We start from the raw sequence: 27,708 nt of genomic DNA on the forward strand, positions 1-27,708 counted from the left end.
CTGGCAGCTCACTATATTTTCTTTATCTCGATCCCTGTCACCCTTTGTGCTGTTTGTCTGGATTTCTCTGGCCTACGATGCCAAGTGGAAGGCAGAACATTCCAAGTGTCACTGGTGTCAGTCAATGGCCCTCTGCAGGCGCAGGAGACAGTAACTAACCAGGATTTCCCCTCTCCTTTCCCACAAGTCACTGCCAGCCTCACAACACTTATCTGAGGAAGACATTTCTGGAAAGTTGGCCACCAACTGCCACAAGCCATGCGGAGTCTTAATCACAGCTGTTTCAGCAAACAACACTGTTTTTGCCTAGCAACCGATGGGAACCAAGGGCTCTCAGGAGCTGAGCTTACGTAGATACACAACTGGATCTCCTACATGCAGAAAGGAGGCCTGCAGGCTTCATCCAGGAGAAGGGAGCTTGCTGAGGGCAGTGTTCTTCATTGCTGATGATCTCACACTCTTGGCCCCTCCCAGCCTTGACCTCAGAGCAATAAACACCCAAAGCACCCCACCCCATTCTTCTTCTTGTTTCTTGTAATTTCCCAGAAGGGCCATTGAGTGGCACTGTCTGGACCACACTGTGTCATTGCTCAGCTGATACTATCTAAGGATCTTATTCTCCCTCTGGGTTTAGGAAGGTCTGTCATACAGGAGAAAGATGCCCAGATTCCAGGCTGTGGCTCACGCAGCAGATGTGGGTGGAGGAGAAGGTTAACATCACATATGATGGAAGAATGGGCTGTGATGTCTAGAGAAGTGGATCAGCTTGAAGAACTGGCCACAGAACTGGCCACAGAACTGGCCATAGAATTGGCCACAGAACTAGCTCTGTGTAATGTTCTTTCCCCAGGAAGATGGAACCAACACCCACTCCTCCTCACTCCTTAAAGCTACTCAAGGGGGTGTGAGATGGGGGCTGGGAAGATGGCTCGGGGGTGAAGAGATTTTGATGACCTGAGTTTGGATTCCTAGAACTCATGTTTTTAAAAGGGAAAGCAATAAAAAGACAGACAGACAGACAGACATAGTAACTCAAAGGCCTATAATTCTAGAGCTCCTCCCACCAGGATATGGGAGGCAGAACAAGAGAATCTTTCCTGACAGCTTTCTGGCCAGCTAGCTCGGCGAACACAGTAGTGGACAAGAGATCCCATCTCAAACAAGAGAGTGTGAGATGCACACACCTGCACGCACACATGGGTGAACACAGACACACATACACACAGAGTCATGAAATGAGACCTCATGTTCAACAAACAGAAACACATTCAAAACCAGTATGTGGGGACTTAAGGCCAGAGACTTGGATGGAACCCTTTCTTACTCTGGGTGCCAGGCCCACTTGTAGGTCTGCACACTAGGGGTAAGGTAGCTCTCTGCAGGATTGATGTGAAGCAGTTTGGATCCTCTGTGAAAAATCCTTAGCCACATGTCTGGCATGGCCTAGCCAGTAACAACAGTAATGAGTATTAACACACACACACACACACACACACACACACACACACACACACACACACACACACAAATAATGCAGGCTGGCAAGAGTCCCTGGCTTCTAAAGTGCTTGTGCTCCAAGCATGAGGATCTGAGTCCAATCCCAGAGCCTGCATTAAAAAGCTAAGAGTGATGACATGCTTGGCATCCGGCACTTGGGAGGTGGAGACAGGTGGATCATTAGAACTTGCTAGCTACCCAGCTTAACCTACTTGGTGAGGCCCAGGCCAGTGAGAGGCCCCATCTCAAGAAACAGGTGGACAGAGTCTGAGGCAGAACATGAGCACAACCACCCATGAACACGACACACACCCAAATACATATAAAGATGTGTATTAATAGTCAATAAAAATACACCTTAATTTGATATCTTACCTTCGAATGGTCAAACAAAAATCAGATTAAAAAAAGAAAACAACACAAAAGCAGAACACTCCTGACTTTCACCTGGACCCACATCAAGCCCACACATAAGCTAGAGAGAATCCATCCCTTCCTCTCACTCCATCCCCACTCTGTTCCCTCAGACTACACATCACACTGTTTCAGAAGTACAGCCATGAATCCCCAGGCTCCGTGCTACAGGCTTAGAAATGCAGTGTTTGGGCCCAGATCCCGAGGGGTCCACGCACCCAACCTGTCAGGTCTGTAAAAGGTCAGGCTTTCCTCACAGGCAGCCAGAGACCTGCTCTGGATGGGAGGTGTGCGGATGCCAGCATGTCCTATGGCTCCGCGCATCCAGGCTCCTCCGTCCCTGCCTTGCCCTCTTGGTTCCCGTCAGTCACTTCTGAAGCCAAAAAGATGAAGTGTTGGTAAGCATTCTTCATTGTCGGGCCTTAAGGCATTCTTTCCGATTTAGCTCAGACACTCCAGGTCAAGAACTTTGTAGCTCACATTTTTGTTTTGTTTTCTAAACAATAAGAACGTGCACTTGAAGACCCCCATGAAAATTCCCTGTGGATGGTTTGTCTTGATTATCAATTTGACTGTGATTTCTTTAAACCCCTCTAGGAACTGGGCTTTGGGTGTGCCTGTGAGTGAGGGCATCAGCAGAGAAGACAGTGGAAAGGGGCTGAGGTTGCTGACTGAGCAGATTACTAAGCGAGCTGAGCACCAACATCCCTCTCTCTCTCTCTCTCTCTCTCTCTCTCTCTCTCTCTCTCTCTCTGTCTCTCTCTCTCTCTGTCTCTCTCTCTCTCTCTCTCTTTCTCTCTCTCTCTGTCTCTCTCTTTCTCTCTCTGTCTCTCTCTGTCTCTCTCTGTCTCTCTCTCTCTCTCTCTCTGTCTCTCTCTCTCCCTCTCTCTGTATCTCTCTCTCCCTCCCCCCTCCGCCCCTCCCTCCTCCCCTCCCTTGGGAATCTACTGAGTATAATTACCACTGCTTGCTAGAATGCTGGCCGCTGCTGGCTTGCTCTTGTGTGTGTCTTGTTCCTTCCTTTCTACATCTGTCTTTGTCAGTGTTTTGACACAGTCACCGGAGCAGACCATGTTTGGGGTGTATCTGCAAATCTCTAAACTCCTTTCCAACCCTGGTCTCTCTCTACAGCTTTCTGAACACATAGACTGGCAGCTCTTTGCTTTTTATCTTCTGTTCATTGCCCACTTCTTCTCCATGTCACACTGGTGTTTGTACCTCTTTCCCCCTGTTTGTCAAATGACCTTGGGCAATCATGTCCTCTGCTTTGCTCCCCTCTTCCTCTTGGCCAGGGTCCATGTGGGCACTCCTCAGCCTCCTAGCTGGTCTCCCAGAATGCTGCTTTCTTTATCTATTTAATTCAGCAAGGACCACCTGGATCACTGTCACCTACAGTAGCCTTCATTCATCACTTCTTGGTGCCATGCCCCGGATGGCCAGGATCTTACTTCTTGATGTAATAGTGATACAATCCTGAATGTTTCCCCTGACCCTAGTTACTCTTGCTCATCCACAACTACACTTTGCTCTGTCAAGTAACGCCACACATCTTTTTTGGTTCTGGTCTCGGCTTCTGCGCAGGCTCCTCCCCAACTGTATGGAAAGAGTGTTCTTAAAATGCCAGCTAGTGTGGTATAGCATCATCCTTCTGCCTTCAGGTCCTTATATCATACTAGCTCCAAGTGAGTGGCCCCTCTGTGCCAGAGATACATGAAGTTCCTTCAAATGGAGTAGTGTGTGTGTCTATGTGTGTGTGTTTGTGGGATATGTGTATGTGTGTGTGTGTTCATGTGTGTGTGTGTGTGTGTGTGTGTGTGTGTGTGTGTGTGTGTGTGTGTTTGGAGGCCGTAGGTCAGCCTTGGGTGTCGTTCCCCAGGATTCTGTCTGCTTTGTTTTTTGAGACATCACCTCCCCTTGGACCTGAGATTTTTCCCAATTAAGCTGGGCTTGTAGGCCAGTGAACCCCATGGGGTCTCCTGTCTCAGTCTCCCATCTCCCCTGAGTGCTGGCCTTAGAAGCAGCCCCACCCAACCTGGGTTTCTATATGGCTGCTGGGGATCAAACACAGGTCAAAATGCCTGTGTAGCAGCAGTTTACCAGCTGAGCTATCTCATTAGCTCCAGGCCTTAAACATTCTTCTGTCATCTCAAAGCCCCTGAAATACAATAAGTCTGATATGCTCATAAACTATTTAATGATACATGATTGTGATATATATGTATGTGTACATGTACATATACATGTATACACATACACAAAAATATATCTCAAGAAGACAGTGAGTCTGGACATCTGACTTGTCACATATGTAGAAATCTATAATGTCCTGAGAATAAATATAAATATTGATTTGGCTGTTTACAAAGGACTGAGTGAGGCATGGATGTGATTAATATATATACATGCATACATATATTAAATTCTCAAAGAATATATTTTAAAATATAACTTTATTCCAAGTTTTAATGATATGGTCCAGTGACTCAGAAGGAAATTTCATTGCTACATTTAATTCTTCTAGAACCTTCACACCTCCTGCTATCAAGGCCTCAGAAAGGAAGACATACCTGTAGCAGAGCAGGTGTGCCTGTTCCTGACTCTCATCTGAACTCCTCACCCAGTGAACACACCGGACTAAGCTCAGCCATCTTCTGGGTACAGCTGCTTGTGAACTTTCCATCGCCTGCTTCCTTCACTTTGCTGGAGACTCATGTTCTCATTGCCATTTACAATCCTGACGTGCAGGGCCCAGCCAGCACGGGAACTTTCTATGGCTATTTCGTACTTAGCTGCTTTTGTAAAAGTACCAAGGCAAATCCATCATCTGTGGAGGATTCTCTAACACTTTCCATTGCCTCTAGGGGCCTGAGAACGCGGGGCACCGTGGATAATACACGGAAAACATGTCTTCGTGGTGACTTATCACTGTCATGATTCTTTGTAGTGAAAGCATGCCTGGAAAAATTTTGGAATGTTCGAATCCTTAGAAGTGCGTGTATTTCCTGCTCCAGGATTACCCCCTCATGCTGCTAAGGGGCCTGCCCCCTAGGAGACTGGTGACTTGAACCCTGGAAGAACTTGGTGGAAACCCAGAGCTGGGACTCACCCATGCATGGCTCCACTTTGAACCATGAAATCCTTCCACAGAACAAAGGGACACATCTCTGGCTCAGGGCCTGTCACGGGGTAAAGGAGAGTTCACAGAGTTGGTGGCCTGAAGGAGACATTACACATGTTTTCCAGCACAGTAGCTAGAGGCTGGCTTCAGGGAAAGAATCAGAAGGGACATTGGAGTCCCCTGGGACAACAACGTGGGGCATGAAGTGGAAGAGAAGCAAAAGGGGAGGGAGAAGGATGACAGGAAAGAAAAAGACAGGCAAGGGGAGGTGAGGGGAAGGAGGGAAGAAAAGCTGCTGGTCTGGGAAGAGTTTGGATGCTACAGGAGGACAGGTAAAGAGAATAACAGGAGAAATGATGCTCCTGGGAAGAACAGGCCTTCAAGGTGTCACGGTGGCCACTTAACATAATCTGATGGAGATGAAAAAAGGGGCTCCTTGTGGTTACTTTTAGCAAATAAAGAGAACTGCTTCCCCTGAGTTACTGGCAGCCTGATGAATACAGGAGAATATGGTGTTTAAAAACCACTGCCTGGTTTGGAAGCTTGTAATCCCAGCCACTTGGAAGGCCGAAGGCGGATCCCATGTTCAAGGCCAACATGGGCAACACAGCAAGACCCTATCTCTAAATAAATAAGTAAAGGTGTGGTGTAGTGGTTTGAATGAAAATAGCCCCTCTAGGCTCATAGGGAGTGGGGCTTTTAGGAGGTGTGGCCTTGCTGAAGTAGGTGTGGCTTTGTTGGAGGAAGTGTGTCACTGGGTTTTAGACAGTCCCAGTCTCTCTGTCTCTGTCTCTGTCTCCCTGCTACTCTGTATGTGTGCTTCTCTCCTTCCCTCCCTCCTTCTTTCCCCACCTCTCTCTCTCTCTCTCTCTCTCTCTCTCTCTCTCTCTCTCTCTCTCTCTCTCTCTCTCTCTCTTTCTCTCTCTCTGTCCTGCCTATATCTGAATCAGATACTCTCCAGCACCATGTCTGCCTGCATGCCATCATGCTTCCCACCATGATGACAATGAACTGACCTCTGGACTGTAAGCCAGGCCCAATTAAGTGCTTTCTTTTGTAAGAGTTGCCATGGTCATGGTGTCTCTTCACAGCAATAGACCTTTGACTAAGACAGTTGGAGAAAACTGCTTGGTTGGTAAAGTGCTTGCTTTAGTGTAAGAATTAGGAACCATGTTCTGTCCCCAGAACCCACATTTACAAACCTGGACATGGTGGTAGCACGCACTTGAAGTCCAGATAGATCTCTGGGGCTCTCACTGGACAGCCAGCCTAGCCTGCTTAGCAATAGAGGGTTCCAGACTGTGAGAAGCTGTCTCAACAAATAAGGTAGATGGCTCGCAATGAATGAATGGCATCTCTAACTTACACACAGGAACACGCATGCGCACATGTATTAAACAAACAAACAAAAGGGAAGGAGATAGAGTGTTTTCCAGGCAACATAGGGCCCAAGTTTAATACCCTGCATGAGAGAATCAATTGTAGTTATAGCACATGACATTTGGTTGGATTTATCAAAGAGACTTCAAACAAGAAGTTCACATACCTGCTCGTTTTTGCCTCAGTGGCTCTTGTCCTGCTAGGTCATGTTCATGGGGAATCTGAAAGGGCAATGAGAAGTGTGTCAGTGGAGACTGGCTTCCCACTCACGGGCTGATCGGCATCACACCTGCACACGGATGCACACCTGGGGAGAACGCCACAGGTGCGTGTTGTATAAACCAGTCTCTAGACACAGCAATGGAAGGAGTCACAGCTTCTGGGTCTCTTGGCATCCCTGGTCTGTGAGCGTGCTACAAACAGACACCAGTCTCCTCTAACCCAAGCTCTCTACTTGAGACTTGAAGCCTAAGTTGGGCTGGTGGTCTGTAACATCAGTTAATCTCCCTACCTCTTCCCAGCATTCAGCTGGGACAACCTCAGTGTTTATACTGCAGTTCAGACTGCCGAGCCATTGCCTGCCTAGACATAATAGTTCCCTCCCTGGGCTTTTTTTCTCCTACAGTCTAGATGGCTCCTGTGGTCATTGCATCGACATATACCTATACCTCTTTCTAGCTTTGTCACTGTAGGGAACTTACTGATATTCGGGGAGCCTTACTTTCCTTTTCTGAGAAATGGGAATAAGGACAGTGTCAGTCACTGGACTGTTACAAGACTTAAGTGAACTACAAAATGGCGTAGGGTAAGCTCTTAAGTAAATTACATTATTGTAATATACAATGGTTAAAAGCAATGATTTGGGCAAGGGAGGTGACTTCACAGGTGTGAAGACCTTGTGAAGAAAGAACCTCAATTGAGAACTTGCCTCCATCACATCAGCCCGAGGGCATGTCTTGATTGCGGGTTGATGTGAGAGGGCCAAGCCCACTATGGGTGGGACGTTCCCTAGGCAGTCAGCCTGTGCTGTATAAGATAGGTAGCTAAGCGAGCAAGCAATCCACAGAGAGCATGCCAGGAAGCAGTGCTCCTCCGAGCTTCTGTTTCTACATTAAGCTCCTGCCTTGGCTTACTTGGATAGACTATAAACTATAAGATGAAATAAACCCTTCCCTCCACAAGGTGGCTTTGAAAAACAAACTACAGCAATGGATAAAAGCACTTGCTGTACAAGCATCAGTAGCTGAGTTCAAATACCCAGAACCTATGTAAAAAGTTGCACCTGACCTCACACACATATAACCTTAGCACTGTGGGGCTCAGAGAGACAAGGATTGCTGGGGTTTTCTGGCTCCCAGCCTTGCTTTAAGTTCAGCGAAAGCTTCCGTCTCAAGGGAATAAGGCAAGGGGTGACCAAGCAAGGTACCAAACATCCTCCTCTGGCTTCAACATACACACGGGTCCATTCATCAGCACACACTTGTGCATGTGCTTGCACACACACACACACACACACACAGAGACAGAGAGACAGAGAGAGATCCTCCCAATATAAGCTCCAATCTTAGCTCCACCATCAGATAGTGCTGCGACCTCAGACAAGTTATTTAACCTCTATGCTTCTCCCCAATTCAGTAGGATGGGAATAATCTTCAAGGTCATTGCAAAGGTCACATGGTTATTGTGGGGACAGAACAGGAAGTTTTTGCTGCACAGTAAGCACTGTCTAGAGTCAGAAGCCTCACTCTGGGATTCCTTTCACCTATCTGAGCAGTGCCGCCTGGATCGTCTCAGGCCCATCCTTTTCAATACCCATCTGTGATGAGCAGTCCATGTTGCTGACGGGATAAGTCCCTGTTCAGTAGCTAATGACCAAGTCTTCCCCTTCCCTTGACCTAATATGACCTTTCTCCTTGCTTCCTGCCTGCAGGGAGACTCCTGGGTGTCCACACAAAGCAACGCCCCACCCCTCCCACCACACCCCTAGGCTCAGTGAGCAAGCGCCATTTTTCTTTGAAGTTATCTCCTTTGAATGCCAGGCATCCCTGAATGCCACACAACGCTAAGCTTATCCTCATCAGCTGGATCCTCTCTGGTTTTCTAATTCGGTCACTCTCACATGCGTTCAGCCGTAACAAAACTCCTAAGATATATTAGACACTCTACACCAGGACATCTGAAGGTGTTCTACCTGGCCACATTTCACTGCTGTGAAAACATAGGTTTGAGTAGTCAAATACTCTGCCTAAGGTCACTGTGTTTCGGGACTCGGAATTCAAACTTAGCAAGCCGGATTCCAAAGTCAGCTCTTGCCCATGTGCACTTAGGACACACTCTGGGAATTGGTTCTTCTTGGGGTGCCGGGGTGCCAGTCTCTCTTGCCTAATGTATCTCTACAGCATCTTCATTCTCTTCCTCTCCCCCTTCTCCTTTTCTTTCCTTTTGTAATTTGTAGGGTTTTTTTTTTTTTTTTTGAGACAAAATTTCTCTGTGTAGCCCTGATTGTCTTGGAAGTCACTCTGTACAGCATTCAGGGATCTTCCTGCCCCAGCCTCCTGAGTGCTGGAATTAAAGGCATGTGCCACCACACCCAGCTCCTTTTCCCTTCTCTACAGTTTCCCCGGCTAGTCCCCCCCCCCCAAGCTACAATTTTGGGAAATTACCAGCTGCTTTGTGTGTTTTCCTCCTTTGAAGCTCTTAAGAGACACTGGCTGAGGAGAACATGAAAATGTGTAAGCAGTGGCAGCGGGGAGGGAGCGGGGACCTGAGAGTTCGTAAACGTTCTTGAAGAAACAGAGACGTGATGGACGGTGACTGGAATTTCAAAAGCGCATTGTTGCTTCCTCTGCAGTGAGCTGTCCCACAGGAATGTAAGCATACCGGAACTGAAGTCACAGAGTCGATGTATAGGGTGGTTCCCACCAGTTTCCCCTGATGCCAGATTGGCCCTGTGCCCGGGCAGAAGAAAGGTTTTGTCCTGCAGTCCTGTCTCCAACCTCCCTGGCGGCCACGGAGAGGCTAGCCACCCATCTAAGTCCGGAGCTAGGTTTGAGGGGCTCAAACACACTGCTGCTGGCTGCAGTGAGTTAAAACTCAAGGTGCATTATTTCACTTCTAATGCTGAGGATCTCAGGCCTTCTTACTGACAACAGACTTTTGCCTTTCCTTCCCACAGTCCCACTGAGGTTTGGAGCCTCGGTGACCAGCGTTTCCCATGAGAGAAGGGGCCTCATGGGAGTTACAACTTTCTCAAACCTTGATAGCGGCGGTTCTCAACTTTCCCGATGCTGTGACCCTCTAATACAGTTCCTCATGGTGAATCACCACCTATAAACTTTTATTTTTGTTGCTACTTCACGACTGTAATTTTTGCTACTCTTAAGAATTGTAATGAAAATAGCTGTGTTTTCCAATGGTCTTAGGCGACCCCTGCGAAAGGGTCATTCGGACCCCCCAAAAGGATTGCAAACTACAGGTTGAGAACTGATGCTTTATAGTGGCCATCCCGAGCTTTCTGGACAGGTCTTTTCAAGGTACAGCTCTCACATCCTGTCCCCGCCCACTCTCTGCTGTGTAGCACTACACAGATCTAGGCTGTTAGGTTCTAGGACCTTGATTTGAACAGGCAAAGGGCTAGGGTCACATCATGATCTGACTCCCACTGCCCTCCATCCTACTATCAGCTGCAAAATCCATCCACTTCTTCTAAGGGCTGATTCCTACATTCTAAACAATAACCTGTGCAGAGGCGTGTCACAGGCCTGCAGTGGTCTACGGCAGTGCTGTGTGCTCATGTGTCCTGCTGCTTTGGGCTCCCTGGGACCAGCCTTGGCATCCTGAGTCCTCAGGAGGTTCTGGTTTGGGCAACTGGAACACTCTAGCACTTGCTTTCTGGCTAGGATAGCTAAGAACGGGAACTAGATCCTGCTAGACTACGGTCACAGGGCTCTGGAATGTTCTCAGATTAGACAACACAGCTCCCACTTGGATCTGTCTCACACTTTATGCAAAGCGATCCACATGAGGCTCTGAGCCACAGCTCCGTCCAGTGAGGATTTCCTGATGGCAGCACTTCAGCTGGAAGGGACAAGGCCACCAGTTCCAGGAAGAGCCCAACCTTTCCCACAAGATGACTTTCTAAATAATTCTGAGGGAAGTGGCGTGGTCCAGAGTTGGGGAGGGTAATCAGTCAGGAGTGAGAGGTGGTATGTGGGGGGGGGGGGGGAGGGTGGTGTGTGTGTGTGTGTGTGTGTGTGTGTGTGTGTGTGTGGTGTAGTGTGATGTGTGTGTGTCTGCATGTTGTGGTGGCCAGAGGGTTAACTTTTTTTTTTTTTTTTTTTGAGACAGGGTCTTTCTGTGTATCCTTGGCTGTCCTGGACTTGCTTTGTAGACCAGGCTGGCCTTGAACTAACAGCAATCTGCCTGCTTCTGCCTCCGGAGTGCTGGGATTAAAGGCGTGCGGAGGGCTAACTTTAGATGCCTTGTTCAGTTAATCTCCACCTTAGGTTTTGAGACAGGATCTCTCTTTGAGACAGGATCTTTCTTCCCCCCACCCCCCCTTTCTAACTTGGAGCTCAGCAATTTAGCTAGGCCAGCTGGCGGTGAGTACCAAGGATCCTCCTGGCTTCATCCTCCCCCAGTGTGTGATGATAAGCGTGCACCTGACTTTTTAACACAGATGCTGGGGATCAAGCTTCGCATTTACCCTTACATGGCAAGAGGGGCTCAACAACTGAGCTGTGTCTCCCCACCTAAAAGGTGGACAAACGGCAAACAAGATGCTCACCAGAGACTCCAGCTGCCCCACATCTCAGCCCCCATCACCAGAGCCTTCCTCTCACTCCTGTTCTCCGCCCAGAATGCCGACCTAACCATTTGCTTTCAAGTTGGACAGTTGCCTGACGAAGATTCTTCACAGAAGTCTGGCGGTAAGGATGGATTCAGAAGCCTTTGACCTCTGAGCTGGCTGCGATATGAAGGTGCATATGTGTGATCCTTACAACAAGCCAGAGAGGGTATACTAGTTACTCTCATTTTATGCAGAGGGCATAGGCTCAGAGAGACACGAGCAAAGTTACTGTGGTGTCTAAAGCTTGTGTGGGCCAGAGCTGGGCTTCAGGTATGATGCCAAGGTTAGACTTGGACAGCTGGCCATGGTGAGTGTGATCCCTGGGGTCACTTCTGAAAGAGAAGCTAGGCTGACCTCTGTGTGGACATCACCCCAAGCTCTCACCTGAGACATCACATCGGCTGAATAACCAGGTGCAGATGCTTCTTCCTTAATCTAGGCTGGTCCATTCTCCTGCCTAGGTTGTACCCCCACGAACCAGAAGTTGGACATACTATGTATGCCCTTCAAGTCATGAGAGAGAAAAGAAAAAAAGAAAAAGAACATCTAGACCAAACAATGAAAGACTGTAAAATGGGAAAAGAAAGATAAAGTCATTGAGATGGCGATTCTTCAACACCAACGTGATAGGAAAAAGGATCAGCATGGAGGCTGAGGCATACCTTAGGGCGTATTCTAGAGGCATTTCCAGCAAGCACTGACTGAGCATAGACCGCCCTGGTGTTGCTGGTCCCAGGGAGGGCAGAGCAGCAGGACACATGAGCACATACACTGCCATAGACCACCACAGGCACGTTATCTGCCTCTGCATGGGTCATTGTTTAGAATGTAGGAAATGGAACTTAGAAGCAGTGGGTTGCAAAGGGGGATACGGCAGAACGGGGGAAAGAAGAAAAGCCACCAGACAGCAGTGTTTCCTTTACTGCAGGTCAAAGCTACTGTGATGCACATGCTGTGGCTTGCCGTGCCTCCATGGACTAAAGTCTCTAGAGATGTGAATCAAAACCAAAGCTTTTGTCTTTATGGTTTTTATGTCACACATTTGTTATAGCATCAAGAAAGCCGATAAACACAGCGATGAAACAAAATGCTGAGAGTAAGATCAAAGACTTAAACCACAATAAATGTGAATAATTTATACTCCCTGAATCAAAGTTCAGTCTCCTCAGATTAAGTTCAATATGTGAAAACAAAAACAAAAACAAAAAATCTGAGACAATCTTTTTCCCCCATACATGCTATAAAAATAAACTAATTTAATTGTCATAATAATCATAGGGAATTGGTACTTCTATTAGCATGAAACGCCACCTGACTTCCCAAAGACAAATGACTTGCATTATTCCCAAGGAGGAGTCTTAGACACTACCCATGGTCCTTTGGCGATGGTAACTGTTGACTGTGATAGGCACACAGGGATGTATAGCCTTTGAACTGTGCTGCAATCTGATGCTCAGGTATTCCTTTGAGAACACATACTCTGTTCAGCTTTCCAGCCCTGCTTTACCACAGCAGGCTTCCATGCGAAGCCTCAGCCAATCAGGTGTCTCCAGCTTTCCGAGCCGGCAACATGACGTCATCATCTACGAACGCTTACCACGAAGAACCACGCCATCGACTTACCTCGTTTTTTTAAACCTGACCCTTTTAAGGAAAATTACAAATGTAGGTTGGTTTTGCACGCACCGGCCAGCTTGGATGTGTGATCTAGTGAGGGAGGGCAGTCTGGGTGACCTCTCCTGATACCACTAATGTCAGATTGTGGAACGTGGCAGCCCAGTAAATGCGCAAGCGACTATTCTATTCCTGGGCAGCACTGTCTCAAACCCAGCTCCTACACCACTATTTACAAGAAGTGCTTTCTGACTGCAACCTTACCAGGAAATCAAAGAACTGTGATGGGGAAGTTAAACGGCAGACGTGGCTTTACTCACCAAAGGATGAACAATGGGCTCTGCTGTCGCACTCAGCGTAGCTTCCGAAGAACAAATCACAAAGAGCAAGAGGCAGAACGGGACTGCCCTTGGCGGTTTCATTTCTTCGGGTTCGAGTTGCTTTGCCTGGAAGAAAATATGATACTTCAGAGACACGGCGATTGATTTGGGAAACCAAGAAAGAATTGCCAACCCCTGTCTTGAAAGTCACATCACCCCTGAGGACTTTTGCAATGGAGGGAAAGGAGAGGGAGGGGCACAGAGGGATCAAAGTGAGCAAGAAGCTTTGTCTCTCCTGGGGAGGCACACATGTCTGGGAGGATGAGGAGAGGTGGGTGTCTCAAGAAGTAAAACAAAGGCAGGAGGTTTGGGGGTACAGTTCCTGCAGACATGAATAAGAGTGGGGTGAAGGGAAGAGAGGAAAAATGAGGCTGAAGAAAGAAAGCAAGAAAAAAGATGGACAGTTTAGTAAGAGGTCTGGGAGATGGCATAGTGTGGGAAATGCTTGCTGCACAAACATAAGAACAGGGTTTTGCATCCTCGGCACCCATGGAAAGCCCGGTGTGGCAGCTCCATAGGATACCCAGCACCCGTGGAAAGCCTGGCTTGGCAGCACATTGGGTACCCAGCGCCAGTGGAAAGCCTGGCGTGGCAGCACATAGGATACCCAGCACCCGTGGAAAGCCCAGCGTGGCATCTCCATAGGATAGCCAGCACCCATGGAAAGCCTGGCATGGCAGCACATAGGATACCCAGCACCCATGGAAAGCCAGGCATGGCAGCTCCGTAGGATACCCAGCACCCATGGAAAGCCAGGCATGGCAGCTCCATAGGATACCCAGCACCCATGGAAAGCCCAGTGTGACAGCTCCGTAGGATACCCAGCACCCATGGAAAGCCCGGCGTGGCAGCTCCGTAGGATACCCAGCACCCATGGAAAGCCTGGCGTGGCAGCTCCGTAGGATACCCAGCACCCATGGAAAGCCCAGCGTGGCAGCTCCATCTATTAATCCATATTGCTGTGGACAGATGTGAAATGAAATGAAGAGTCTTGGAGAGTTCCTGGCCAGCCACTGGTGTACGTAGCAGTGAACATTAAAGAGACCCTGCTTCAAACAGGCTAAGGCTTGAGCTTTTCTTCCAGCTTCCACCGATGCGTCATGGCAAACGCACACCCCACACACATACATATGCACAGAGAGGTAGGGGAAAACCCCTTTAATGTGATCTACTACGCAGCCTGTACCATAAAATTATTCAGAGAACTTGCCTTGCTTTTGCTACATTCAATGCACTTTGGTATTTTCAAGTCTACCCCATTCTCTCTTAATCTCTTTTTTAAAATTTTAATTCTGTAAGCCACCTATTCAGTTCACCTTTTGGTTATATTAATATGGTAGGACTTGTTAGTATTTAGTTATAAAAATACCCATTAAGTCTTATAACACTCTATCATGGTACAAAACACATATGATATTAGTGCCATAAGGTATCCTATTAAACCTGCTAATTTTAGAAACGCTCTCTCTATATATATATTGCTGGTGATGTAAAAGGGAGCATTCTTGTAACCAAAATGATCACTGCTATATTTGAAAATTGGAGCAGTAATACCAAACCAAGTACATCCAGGAACCAGGAAAAATGAGTTGGTGTGAACTCTTTCTTTTCTGACTGTGTGTGCCTGCAGTGTGTACACAGGTTGGCTCGCCTGTGCATGTACATAAAGAGGTCAGAGACCAGAACCAGGAATCTTCTCTTGTATTGCTCCTGCGTATTTTTGGAGGCAGGTCTTTCATTGAACCTGGAATTTATCAGCTGACTATGCTAGCTAGCCATCAAGCCTGAGGGTCCAGTCTGTCTGTCTGTCTGTCTGTCTGCCTGCCTGCCTGCCTGTCTACCTCCCCAGTGCTAAGATTACAGACACTCACTACTGTGCTGGGCTTTAACCTGGGTGCTAGGGACTGACCAACATGGGAACACAGCAGGCACTGAGCCACCTCCCCAGCCCTCTCTCTGTGGTCTCCTATGCCCACCTGTGCCGGTAAAAAGAGCCACAGATTGAGACGCTCCTATCTTAATCTCAACCAATTTTGATTATGGTCTACAGTCATTATTGTGACCTATGCCCTTGACTAAATCTCCTCTTGACCCCAATACTTGATCTATAGAGTGGGGATCATGATACTTTCTGCCTTAATTATCTCAGAATTTCTTGAGGCACAAATGAGACTAAAAGCCAGGAAGAGCTTTTGAGATGCTGATTCTGGAAAAAAAAAAGTAGTAGGGTAAGGCAGGATAAAAAAGGATTGGAAATATCAAAGCACAGTGATTATGGCAGTGGTTATTAGCCCAATGGTCAGTGAAGGGCAGAGGGCAGCCACATAAGAGCTGCAGAGGACAGCAGAGAAGCAGGATCAGACTGCCACACTGATGAGAGCCAAGAAGAACCGTATGTCAGTTGCCAAGAGCCAACTGCTTTTTCCTCTTCCCCGGTGAGAGAGGGGGAAATGCAAGCCTTTGGACAATGTTTCAGTTTGCATATCTGGCAACCGATGCATTTTTAACATTCGTCAGCCCAGTGGTTTCAGGACAACGCTCTGCATGTTCAGTTCTGGGGACAGATGCCACAGGCCAGATGCATCTGTGGCAGGGAAACCGTAGTGACCCATTATTTAGTCTTTATGTACATTTTCGATGCAGGGGGAGGTTGATGAAGGCTGCTGATAGCGAAGATCTCTAAAAGAATCAACTCATCCTGTGTCTCCAAAGGATACTCCCTCAGGAGGCAAATTCATCTTCTCACGCTCCAGCACAGGCCACTGTGTGGTCAGCACCACAAAGAGGCAATTAATCAAGGATGTGAGAAAAACAATGAGAATAATTAGTGAGTCTTCCTCAGCCCTCGACACTCAGGAACAGGGGAAGCAGAGAAAAATCCAGGTCTTTACTTCCCGAATGTGTCAGTGAATCTTTTTTTTTTCACTTGAGTTAGTGTTACTGTGAATTATAAAGTTGCCAAATGCTCGCATCTCGTGTGTTAATATAGGTTGTGGCCAATATAGTTCCATCTCTCTACCTCTCTAACTCCTTTGAGACTGTTCTTGGTAAAGTTTACATTTTTCATTCTTTTGAGACATTTGGAGAAAAACAACAACAGATTGTTTGACTCATCGGGGATTTGTGTATCTGCACGTGTGTGTGTGTGTGTGTGTGTGTGTGTGTGTGTGTGTGTGTTTGTGTCTGTGTCCATCCCAAGAGACACAAATAAGACCCCATCCTATGAATATTCTCCGGAATGAGGGAACATTGTCAGCTACATTGCAAAGATGGGGCATTGTATGGGAGAAAGTAGAAAACCACCATTCTAAAGAGAAAGCGGTATTTTAAGTAATTAGCAACTAGTGTGACAGAGCATCAGTCAAAGGAAACACAGTGCCAGCTGGGGACCACTTCAGCCACTGGGGCTCCTGTTTCATCAGGGAAGAAGCCTGAAGCTGCCACTCTTCTTAGCCTTGTCACCATCTGTCCTCCATCTCAGAGGAGTTCTCATCTATGAGGAAACCAGTGGGTGCTTTGTAACTTAGCCAATGGGAAAAATATCCACACTCATCTAGTTGGGACCTGGAGCTTCCTCCTACAGCGAAGGCCATGCATGGTCACAGGCACCTTCCGTTTAATGCTCCTAAAAAGGCATTTTGCTTCTAACATTCCTGGAGTAAAGGTCAGAGACACCAAGAGAGGAGGAAAATTACCCACTGTCGTTCCTAACCTTTCTCTTACTAAATTAAAGTATTGGACACTCCACTCTAAGTCACCTACTTGTGTGAGCTGGCTGTTCACGAGAGCAAGAGCTGGGCTGGGAAATGAGATCTAATTCTCAGGATTAATCCTGTTGTACTGAGCAAATTCCTGGTCAACCCAGACTCTGTCTTCCCATCTACAAAGGCACAAGAGGCAGAAGAAATAAAAGTGCTGGCTGATGTCATGTTCCACGTATTATTGAGAATCACTATGACTTATTCCTGGAACCTGAGGAACACCCTGCACTGAAGACACACTCTCCTTCTAGAACCCCGCCAGCAGTCCTGGCTAACCCTGCTTTGTTTTGTTTTGTTTGGGGGGGGGATTGTTTTTGTTTGTTTGTTTGTTTTATTTCATTGGTTTTTTCATCTTTAAAAAAATAACTATTTTTATAAGTTATTCAGATTACATTCCCTTACTTGTATCTTCCCATTCACCCCACCCCCACCCCCTGCCACCCTTTCACTCTGTTCGCCTCCCCTCTTTTATTAGAGGTGAGGAAATGGTGAGAGAGAAGATAACGTCCAGGGTTCAACTCCTGTTCACAAAATGGCCACACCTAGGTTGTCTGATGACGTGGACTGCACATGGGTGCAAGGATACTTCCAACAGGGCCATTGTGGCGTTCATTTTGGAAATGATTGGCTTGTCGAACTTCACCCAGCTCTGACTTCCCATGTTCTCTCAACTCCAGGTCATAGAAAACACTCGGCCATCTTGGCTTTTCAGATAAGGATGCTAACGCTTAGGGCTAACTATCTCACAGCCAGCTAGGAGTGGAGACACCCATCGAAGAACCCAAGCAGGAACCGATGATTGTTTAAATTCCAGCTGATCCTATTTCCCTACAGCCTGGTGAACCATATTGACTGGTTGAGGAGAGGATCACAGTCCGTAGGGTAGGCACAAGATGAGCAGCTTACCACACCCCAGCATGATACTAAGCTCTGTGAGGGTGGTGCCCTCTGGGCACCATAGGGGCAAGCCTGTAATTCCAGTATTCAGGAAATAGAGGCAGGAAGATTCTGTGTTTAAAGGTAGTCTCAGGTAGGCTATACAGCAAGATATCATCTCTAAAAACAAATGGATTGTGTCATTTAACCCTCTCGGTGAGCCACAGCTCCGTGAGACTTCTATATTATTCCTGCTTTCTTTCCAGATATGGAAATGGCAGCTCTGTCGAGGGCTCAGAGGCACACTGCGCATACATGATAATGGAGACATTAATTACCAAGCCAGGGAAAGCGCCTTCCAGCCAAGAGAGGTTCTTGGTGAAATAGCAACAATGATAACTGGAAAATTTTCTAAAAATGAAGCAGGCAACTGAACCATGCATTCTAGTTATCCGTGTGATACAAGCAGGCCACTTTATCTTCTGAGCTGGAGTTTTGTTACCATCAAAGGCAAGGGTTTGACACAACTCAGTGGTTAGAATTGAGTTACAGCAGTTGGCCTTGGAAAGTCTTGTGACTGTTGTTGTTGTTGTTGTTGTTATTATTATTATTATTACTATTGTTTGGCTTTTCAAGACAGGCTTTCTTTGTGTAGTCCTAGCTATCCAGGAACTAGCTCTGTAGATCAAGCTGGCCTCGAAGTCACAAAGATCTACCTGCCTCTGCCTCCTGAGTGCTGAGATTATAGGTGTGCACCACCACTGCCCTGCCTTCTGAATGTTTCAAACACGTACAATTCTTTATATGCTTTGCATCTCAGATGCCATCTTGCCAAGTTTAGCTTCTAACTCTGACCAAAGCCATGCCCCTCTGACGTGTGACCTGGCCCTGGCCTCCCTGCTGACCTGTGTGCTATGACAATGATAATGCCATCTTTTTCGTTCAGCTCACTTCTACTTAGATATAAGATGGGTCTTTCTGAAGCACCTTTTGCCCTCCCTAGTCCTTCCTTGCTCGGCTCTTAATGATTTTCAAAATAAAAGTACTCTCATTGGTATGCAAGGCTCCCTAAGACCTGGCTTTTATTTTTTCAATAATGTGTTTAATAAGTATTCTCCATATTTCCTCTACTGATGTTGGCTGATATAAGGGCATCTAAAATACTGCAAGAAGTTGTTCCAGAATTCATCCAAAAGTGAAAAGTCAAACAAAAACTATTCTTGAGGGTGGAAGGGAACAATTATCAGTGAACTATTTTTAGGTGTTCGGCAAGCTAAGATAATTCTGCCATTTACTTGGTTCATTAATCTTCATGTCGTAGGCCCAGTAGTCACTGTACATTCAAAGTTTACCCACCCACCGTGTCCAGGAAAAGGCCGCCTCTTAATGCTAGTCCCTTGATGCGTGCAGCTATAAATAGCCTTATTCCCCAAACACCTACACACACTAACGCAGGCTCAGGACCTTCCTGCCTTCATGACATGGATTGTTCCGTGAGCCCATGACTCCCTCACTCATCTATCTGTGTATCCATTCGTTAGGTCCTCACAAGTGCCATATGTTCCCCTGGACTCACAAGTGGGGCAGTCACCAGGACAGTGGGTCCTGTTTCCATAGAGCATGGAGTCTAATGAAGCAGACAGACATCATTAAAGAATCAACTACTCATGCCACTGAAGTATTAACAGTTCTTGAGCAGTTGTTATGTACCCAACACTGAGAGCCCACTGTATTTAATCACTTCATCTTTATAACAATCCCATTGAAGTGTTTCAGGTATGCTTTCTAATTAACAGTATGATCTAAAATTAACTGAGCCACATAGGACTTAAACAACTTAGAGAAGCATGTAGGAAGCAGAAATCCAGTGTGCATCGTTTTATCAATGTGCTTAACTTTCTGGAAAGAAAAAAAATTCAAGACTTGATCCAGTCTTGTGTGTGTAGTAGGTGTCCCAGGCATAGGGATGGGGAGACAGAGAGAGAGAGAGAGAGAGAGAGAGAGAGAGAGAGAGACAGACAGACAGACAGACAGACAGACAGACAGACAGAGACAGAGAGAGACAGAGACAGAGAGAGACAGAGACAGAGACAGACAGACAGACAGACAGACAGAGAAAGACAGAGAGAGAAAGAGAGAGAGAGAGAGACAGAGAGAGAGACAGAGACAGAGAGACAGAGAGAGACAGAGAGACAGAGAGAAACAGAGACAGAGAGAAACAGAGAGACAGAGGAAGGGAGAGAGAGACACAGAGACAGATAATTAGTAGGAGGGGGGGTCCATGTACAAAAACACATGTTCAAAGGCTCTAAGGTAGGAGAAAGCACTGTCTATTTAAGTAGCTATGTGTGGGTAAGAGTGGCTAAAGATCAAAAGAGCAGAAGACAGATATGCTGTGAGGTGACCAGTAGCCAGGGTAGGCAGACCTGATAACTTTGCACACAGGATAAGCTAAGATCAAATAAAGAGAAGGGTGGAACCCAAATCTAACGGAATTCCAAATAGTCACATCCAGGCCAGGAGAATGATTGCACCCAGAGTTTAGAAATGAGACCAGAGCAGGAGGAGGAGAAGGAGGCCAGCCATATCTCTGCACACATCCAATTCCAGTGTTCGTGAAGTAGAAGCATGGGGACCCAGAGTTCAAGGCCAGCGTGAGCTACGTGGCAAGACCCTGTCTCTAAAAAGCGAACATAGAAAATTAAAGCAGCGACCAAAAGCTGGCAGAGAATGATGCAAGCTGGGAAACTTTGGCATTAGGAAGGAGGGTGTGGTCAGCAATGTCCAGAGATGCTGAGAGATCCATCAAGTAGGAACTGAGGTTGTTCCCTGCGCCTTCAGACAGGATGTCCTATTATCGAGTGCAGGAAGTCTCATTGGGGTGGTGAGGTAGTACCGTCCTGGGAAGAGTTTTAGAGTGTTCAGGAGGTGAGGAACTGGAGATGCAAGCACAGGACTCCAGAAATGGTTTCCAATAGTCTCAATGGAGTTCTAGTCCTTCGTTTTGCACCACTGAATTGGGAGATGTTGTAGCCATAGCTCTCTTTTGAGAAATGGAACAAATTCTATTGCACATTACGATGATTTCAAGAATCCTTGCCTCTGATTCAACATGGCCTTGACTTGGGATTCATTAATGAGACATGCTATTGTATCCTCTGGAGGTAGTTTAGTTTTCTCTTTCTCTCTCTCTCTCTCTCTCTCTCTCTCTCTCTCTCTCTCTCTCTCTCTCTCTCTCTCTCCCTCCCTCCCTCCCTCTCTCCCTCTCTCCCTCCCTCTCCCTCCCTCTCTCTCTCTCTCTCTCTCTCTCTCTCTCTCTCTCTCTCCCTCTCTCTCCCTCTCTCTCCCTCTCTCTCTCTGTAGCCCAGGCTGTCCTGTGTTGTTTTTAATTATTTGTATTATTAGTATTATCAGTATGCCCAGCTAGCAATCAATTAAGACACTGACACCGATTATATTTTAAAATAGCCCTAGTTAACCTGGTGCAGGGCAGACATTAATCCTCTAAACTACTTTCCATAGTGGGGCAGGTATGGGATCCCTGTCCCAGTCCTGTGCCATCTGCTTCCAATAACTTCTGTCAAGCTCCCTCCCATCCATAATCCCGAATACTTGCTAATGTTCTTCATTTGGGACGAATTCTCCATCCACGCTGGCCATGTGCTTCTCCTCCATCTAACCCATGGTGGCCTTCTTTTTTCTCCTCTCAGGACCCTCTCCTCATCTTCTTTCTCCTTTCTTCTTCCCAGAATTCCTCTCTCTCTCTCCCTAAGCCTCCATATACATATGAAGGTGTGCATCTGCACATGTGTATGAAAATGTACACACACACACACAGAGAGGAAATGAGAAGAAAGGAAGAAAGAAAGAAAGAAAGAAAGAAAGAAAGAAAGAAAGAAAGAAAAACCATTTTTGTTTGTTTTCATGATGGCTGAGGCTCCGATCAGGCTGGGATAACTGCCCATATACAAATCTCCTTCCAGAGCTACAGAAGTGCAGCTTCAAAACCCTCAAGTGCAGCTTTAAGAGGCTCCCACCAGACCTGTATTTACAACTGCGGAGGTAATAAGACTTATGTTCATTGCGTTGACCTTATTTAATGCTATGACTCATCCCTGGCACATGAAGGATTATAAAGTAAACATTTATCCAACACAAACACGAAACACAATGCCAATTAAAGGATTCTATTGAAGAACTTTTTTTTTTCTATTTAATTTTCCTTTGCCTTGAAATCAGGTTCTGTGGCAGCATTGTGTCCCAGCAGCTCGGGGGCTATCTGATTACAGAGGGACGTTTGTTTGTATACAATGGAATGGCGTTTTCCAAAACACACCACACATGTGTTGGTTCCTGATAACCTCTCAGTCTTCTTGGCTTCTTGTAAATCACTGGGGGAATTTAACCTTTAAGGAGAGATTGTCATCTTAAAAAAAAAAAAAAAACCATCAAGTTCCTAACTGGATGCTTATCTGTTCTGTCTCCTGGCTTCAACGTATCACAGAGAGGGGTTTCCCTGCACCAGGCAGAACAATGTCAAGCCGACATTCCAACTGTAGACAGGGGTAGCCCTGTGCTTGGCCGTAGGAATAGACTGAGCAAGTGTGGGTTGATGCCTCACAGCCCTGTAGATTTAGTGCTACAGGGTGAGTAGCTAAAGAAGACAGCAGCCAAGTGTCTCCTAAACCACGTCTTAGCTATTTCAGTGCTGGATTGTGGGAAACTCAGAACGGTAGCAATTTGTCATGTAATTTAAAATATTTCAACCTGCTGGGCTGAGGAGCTGGCCTAGTTAGAGAAGTGCTCGTTATGCAAATATGAGGACCTTCGTTCAGTCCCACAGCACGATATAAAAAAAAAATTCGGTCTCTGCAGTAAACATCTATAATGCTAGGTGGGGCTGGAAGGATCCCTGTGGCTTGCTGGCCAATCACGCCAGCGAACTTTCAGTTCCAGTGAGAGATTTTTGTTTCAAAAACTAAGGTGGAGAGTGATTGAGAAAGACATGCTGGGGTTCATTTGCCCTAACACACAAGTTTTCATAAAGGCACATGCACCCCCCCCCCACAAACACTTGAATACACACTCACACATATGCACACACACGCGTGCTTCTCAAGTCGCTCCTTTCCAATCCTGACCACACCACCTGCTTCTCTCTTTTTCTCACCCACTACAACCACCATCACCTGAGTCCTGCCAAGCAGAAGCTTTTGGTGTTTTGTTTTGTTTTGGCTGTTCCTTCTTGACGTTTTTGCTGTGGAGGAGCTTGTCCAGTCCCACAGTTTGCACAGCCAGTTTGTGTGACAATACCCCAAGCTTTATTTCTACCCTGTCCAATGTATTAAATAGTAGACACTTAGCTCCAGCTGCACTGTCTCCATCTGAGTCTAAGTTGGGCTCTTCTGAAACAGAGTCTGCTGCCTTCTGTGCTACCACAGTCGTTCCGAACCATCTCTCCCTGGGTTTGCTACCTGCTGGCTCTGTTCTCCTGATATTCAGGCCCCAAACCCTACGATTATTCTTGGACTCAAGAGGCAGGCAGGGGTAGGGACTGCCATCCCACCCGTAACTAAGTAACTGATGACATTCTCAGACGTCAAGCTTCTCTTGTTGGGTTTGGCTGTTGCCCTGCCGCATCTGGACCCTGGCTGGAAGCTCCTGAATGCCCTCCCCCTCCACCTCCTCCAGGACCATTAATCCTACACAATAGCAACTGATAAATTTGTCCCAGATGAAGTCCCCTCTAGATCCCCACTGTATCTAACTCAAGCACTTCGGTCATTTCAGATGCCCTAAGGATGGATGGATGCTTAGACAACACCTGATAAATAACATCACCAGAATCTAACATAACCTAACACAAGACCGGCTCAGCCAAAGTTATCTCCACAATGCTTGAATTTAGACAGAGCTATCGTAAGCTTTTACTGTAATTTCCTTTACAAAATATGGTACAAATACTAACAGTAAATGTGGGTTAAATGGATTAGAACATCTGAGTGTCTTTTCATACAGTTCTTAAGCCCTTTTCCCCTTCCTTTTTGAGCTTTGCCATTGTTTGGGGGCTTTTTAAAAACTTAATAACAATGACCGATATCTTTTATCAAACTCGCCTAAAGACTGGATTTAAGGCTCAACACCCACACACATCAGACTCATTTGCTCGTTATGGTCCTGACTTATGAGAACCACCATTTTCTCCACTTGTGTAATGGGAAAACCAAGGCCTGAGTAAAGTATGCAATATACCCAGGTCAAATAGCAAGTGTAGCGTCTAGGGCCAAAGTCTGAGTCTTTAGCTGCTGTAGCACACTGTCTCTCATTTTTTCCTCAGGGATACATCCTTCTTTGAAAAGCACGTATTTCTCTATCTCGCTGCTCTTCCTGTCCATCCTGTGGGTCGCTTGGCACTGCTGTTATGGTTTTTGGTGTGTGGCACAGTAATTAGGTAAATGAACTCTGAAGTCAGAAAGGCCGAAATGCAATTATGGCTCAGTAGTTATTTTTTAAAATAATTTACTTAACATTTGTATATTTGCTCAAATACAAGTTAAAGATTATAATAATACAGACCTACTGGTACAAGTGAAAAAGAGATATCTTTGCAAAGCATTGGGCATGGTGTTCAGGGCACAGCAAGCACTTAATGACAACATGCTGCTAAAACTCTCACTGCTTGCTCCTTATCTCAGGTTAAGAGTCTAAACTGATTACAGGACAAGATTCCCTGCATTTTTAATTCTGTGAAACCTAGCAAGCTTTCCTAGAGTCCCCGATTCCACTAGGCTGTGATTTTAAAGTCTTCACTCTTATGATTTATCTTTTAGGAAGTAACCGAGATCCCATTTCGTTTGAGGACAGTGACCAGAGTCAAACAACGTGAACTGAAAGGCAGAACTGTCAAACCACTTGTGCATTTATGGCGACTCTATTTTGCATACAGCACATTACGGCGCCCATTACGGTTTGTGCATTTAACTGAGCACATCCTGTTTACTAGAACACTTAATCAGACTCTGTAAGATCTGCAAGTAGCAGGAGCTAATGCATCTGTGTCAAATCGGTGGGGTCATTTCCAGTGGAAAGACAATGCCGCCCCGGGTGGGGACGGGAATGGCTTCTCCATCCTTGCCCGCCAGCGCTCTAACTCATAATGCTGCACACAACCCCAGCTTTTCAGAATCATAACCAGGTAATGTTGCTGCATCTCACTTTAAGCACTCTACCCCTGTACAGCCAGGATCCCCGCTCTCACAGCCTTGGGGGCATAAGGGGACCTCTGGGGAGACGGAAGAGCAAACAACAAACTGTACAAGAAGGGTTCTGGTCAATTGCAACTGCGAAGTGTGTGAACCTTGCTCTGGTTATGCGAAGCTCCTGGGGTGACAGCAGGTATTCCAATCTGCAAATATCAAAATGATGCATTTCACAACCCCCAGCAAAGCCTTCACCATGCTGCAAAAGCTAAGGTACTCAAGATAATCATGTCAATCTCTTATTATCTTTTATTTTCGTATTCCTAGATAACGAAGGGGCCAACAGGTGGAAAAGAGATCTGAATTCTCTGCCCAGAGTCCTACGAGAGAATCACTGTGCAATGCGGGGCCAACTCCTTAGCCTCACTTTCCTATTTTTCTCTTCTCATCTTTTATTCAACAAATCAGGAATCAGACTCCCGTTTGACCTGTGGCATGGTGAAAGAAGAGGTGTGGGTGTCACCTGAGAGCACGGAAGTTGTGTACGAGTATAAGAAGCTGAAGAGAGCCTCGCAGGATGCTGATCGGCCTCATCGCGTGACTGTCTGACTGCCCTGAGATGCCACTAAGGACCCTGTGGTGCAGAGAGTGATGCTGCTGCTGAGTTCTGGTGCAGCACTGGGCTACCCGGCCTTCCCCTCCTCAACTCCAGCAGTCCTGAGGGACCGTCCCACCCCACCAGGGTTAGGCTGCAGAAATCTTGGATATGCCAAGAAATTATGAGCAAACAACTGAGTTGTCATTACCCTTAAGGTGTTTTTAAAATTGTTATTGTTATTGGGTTTTGTTTTGTTTCATTTTTATTTGCTTGCTTTTTCTTTATGAAGGCCCCTCTTGCTTTCTGTGACCCATGAGAACTTCTTCATTGCGATGTTTTTCTTACCCTTTTTAACTTTTTATAATATACAGAGTTGGGTCAGAAAGGGAAGGCCACCTTTTACAGAAGATTAAAGTATTTGGAAGATGACCCATCAAGTAAAAAATCAGTTTCCTCTGCTTTCATCTAGTCTTCCCTCGGTCAGTCATTTAGCTTTCAAATGACAGATTGACCCATGTGGCCAGTTAATTTCTTTACTTGTTCCCCACTTTTTATTTCTAGAATAAAGCCAACTCTGGAGTTCTTCAAAGGGAATGCCCAAACCACTAATTGTTAATCTTAAAGTTTCATCCTTGAGAAGTTGTTGTTAATAAAAAAGCAACACAAAAATAGCCAAATAATAAAAGGGAGAGGAATTTTTTATACCTCTTAAATTTTAATAAGCTGTGCACATTCCTCTGGTGTCATCAAAAGCATTTGACAATGAGACCATATGAGGCCCCAGCCTGGTTAATTCTAAGAGCCAGAAAGAACAAATAAAAGCCTTTAACTGGTAAAGCTGATGGATAATCTATGAGGAGAGAAAAAACCATTTAAAAATATATCCATATATTCTTATACAATTAGGAAAAAATGGTTCACCTCTGTCTTCCCAGTACTTTGGACACAGAGACAGCAAGTCTAAGGCCAGCCTGGTCTATACAGCAAGTCCCTGGCCAACCAGGGCTACATAGCAAGACATAAGACCCTTTCTCAAACACTACTAAAAGCAAACAAAATAAAAAAGGAAAGCAAAGACAACCACATTAGGCCTTTTAGAAAGGACAAAGAGCTACGGTAGAGTTGTATGGCCTGGCTTTCTACAAAATATAAGAAAATATGACTTAGGTTAACTGTACACTATAGAGGTTTTTAGAACGACTTTTTACAACATTCAAAGCAAGTCTGGCTGCTTGTTAAGTCCAGACACTTTAACTGAGCAATACACAAGCTCCTTTCCCCTCAGCCATGGGCAGAAAGTCTCTGTACTGGACCCAAGGCCTGTCTGACCATTCCTTCAGTGACTTTAGTGCAACCACCCCTTGCTCCAGGCTACTGCCATGGCTGCCTGGCTATCAGGGCAGTGCTGGCTCACTAATGCTTCTGACAAGCTTGGGAGGATTCAGAAAGGAATCCCTACTAAAGAGAAAATCCTCATGGGCCCCAGTGAAGTGGAGGAAGACCCGGCAGCACAATAATGCTAAGTCACCTACGTTACCTTTCCAGCACACAGCTATGCGAAAGATGGTCAGGCAGAGGATGACTGTGACAACGCCATAAAAGGAATGCCAGACATTTTGCTACAGAGGGACACAGACCACAGAAAGAGAAAAATCTGTTACCTGCTCACCACTGCTGTTGCCTCCAGGCAAGCGCCTGCTCTCAACAGATGTCTAGAAACTTCTGTTTTTCACTAAGGCGGCCATTGGCCCCGCAGCCTTCTTGGGGACCTCACAGACAGTCAGTCGGGGGACAGCAGGGCAAGCATCACTATGAACAGGACTAGCCTATTCTTTCCTCCTGTTTTGTCTCCCCGCGCTGCACTCCTCTGAGCCTCACGGAGCCATCTCCTAGAGCCTCGCTGCTGTTTGAAAAACAAGAAGCGATTTCCTGGTCCACTTCCCCGGATGGCGTGTGCAATTTCCCTCACGCCCATGGGAAGTCCTTCAGGTCCTCTGTTTGAGAAGCCTCTCCACCAAGTGG

At 46.3% G+C, this 27,708-nt stretch overlaps 1 protein-coding gene across 5 annotated transcripts in view; it reads right to left on the bottom strand.

Moving 5' to 3' along the window:
• Positions 1–27,708, bottom strand: part of ADGRF5 (adhesion G protein-coupled receptor F5) — a 97,144-nt gene that overhangs the window by 40,699 nt on the left and 28,737 nt on the right. For 3 of the 5 annotated variants that reach the window (XM_084753298.1, XM_084753297.1, XM_084753294.1), the window contains exons 2-3: positions 13,193–13,318; positions 6,576–6,630 (exon numbers count right to left, since the gene is read on the bottom strand). In XM_084753298.1, the coding sequence (XP_084609424.1) occupies positions 6,576–6,630; positions 13,193–13,294 (157 nt within the window). In that variant the 5' untranslated portion in view covers positions 13,295–13,318. Of the gene's footprint in view, positions 1–6,575; positions 6,631–13,192; positions 13,319–17,014; positions 17,037–27,347; positions 27,606–27,708 lie in introns of those variants that run through there. The other 2 variants (XM_084753295.1, XM_084753296.1) reach the window with 2 other exon arrangements.

This window comes from Acomys minous (genome assembly GCF_964271855.1).
Source record: "Acomys minous genome assembly, chromosome: 13".
Taxonomy (NCBI): domain Eukaryota; kingdom Metazoa; phylum Chordata; class Mammalia; order Rodentia; family Muridae; genus Acomys; species Acomys minous.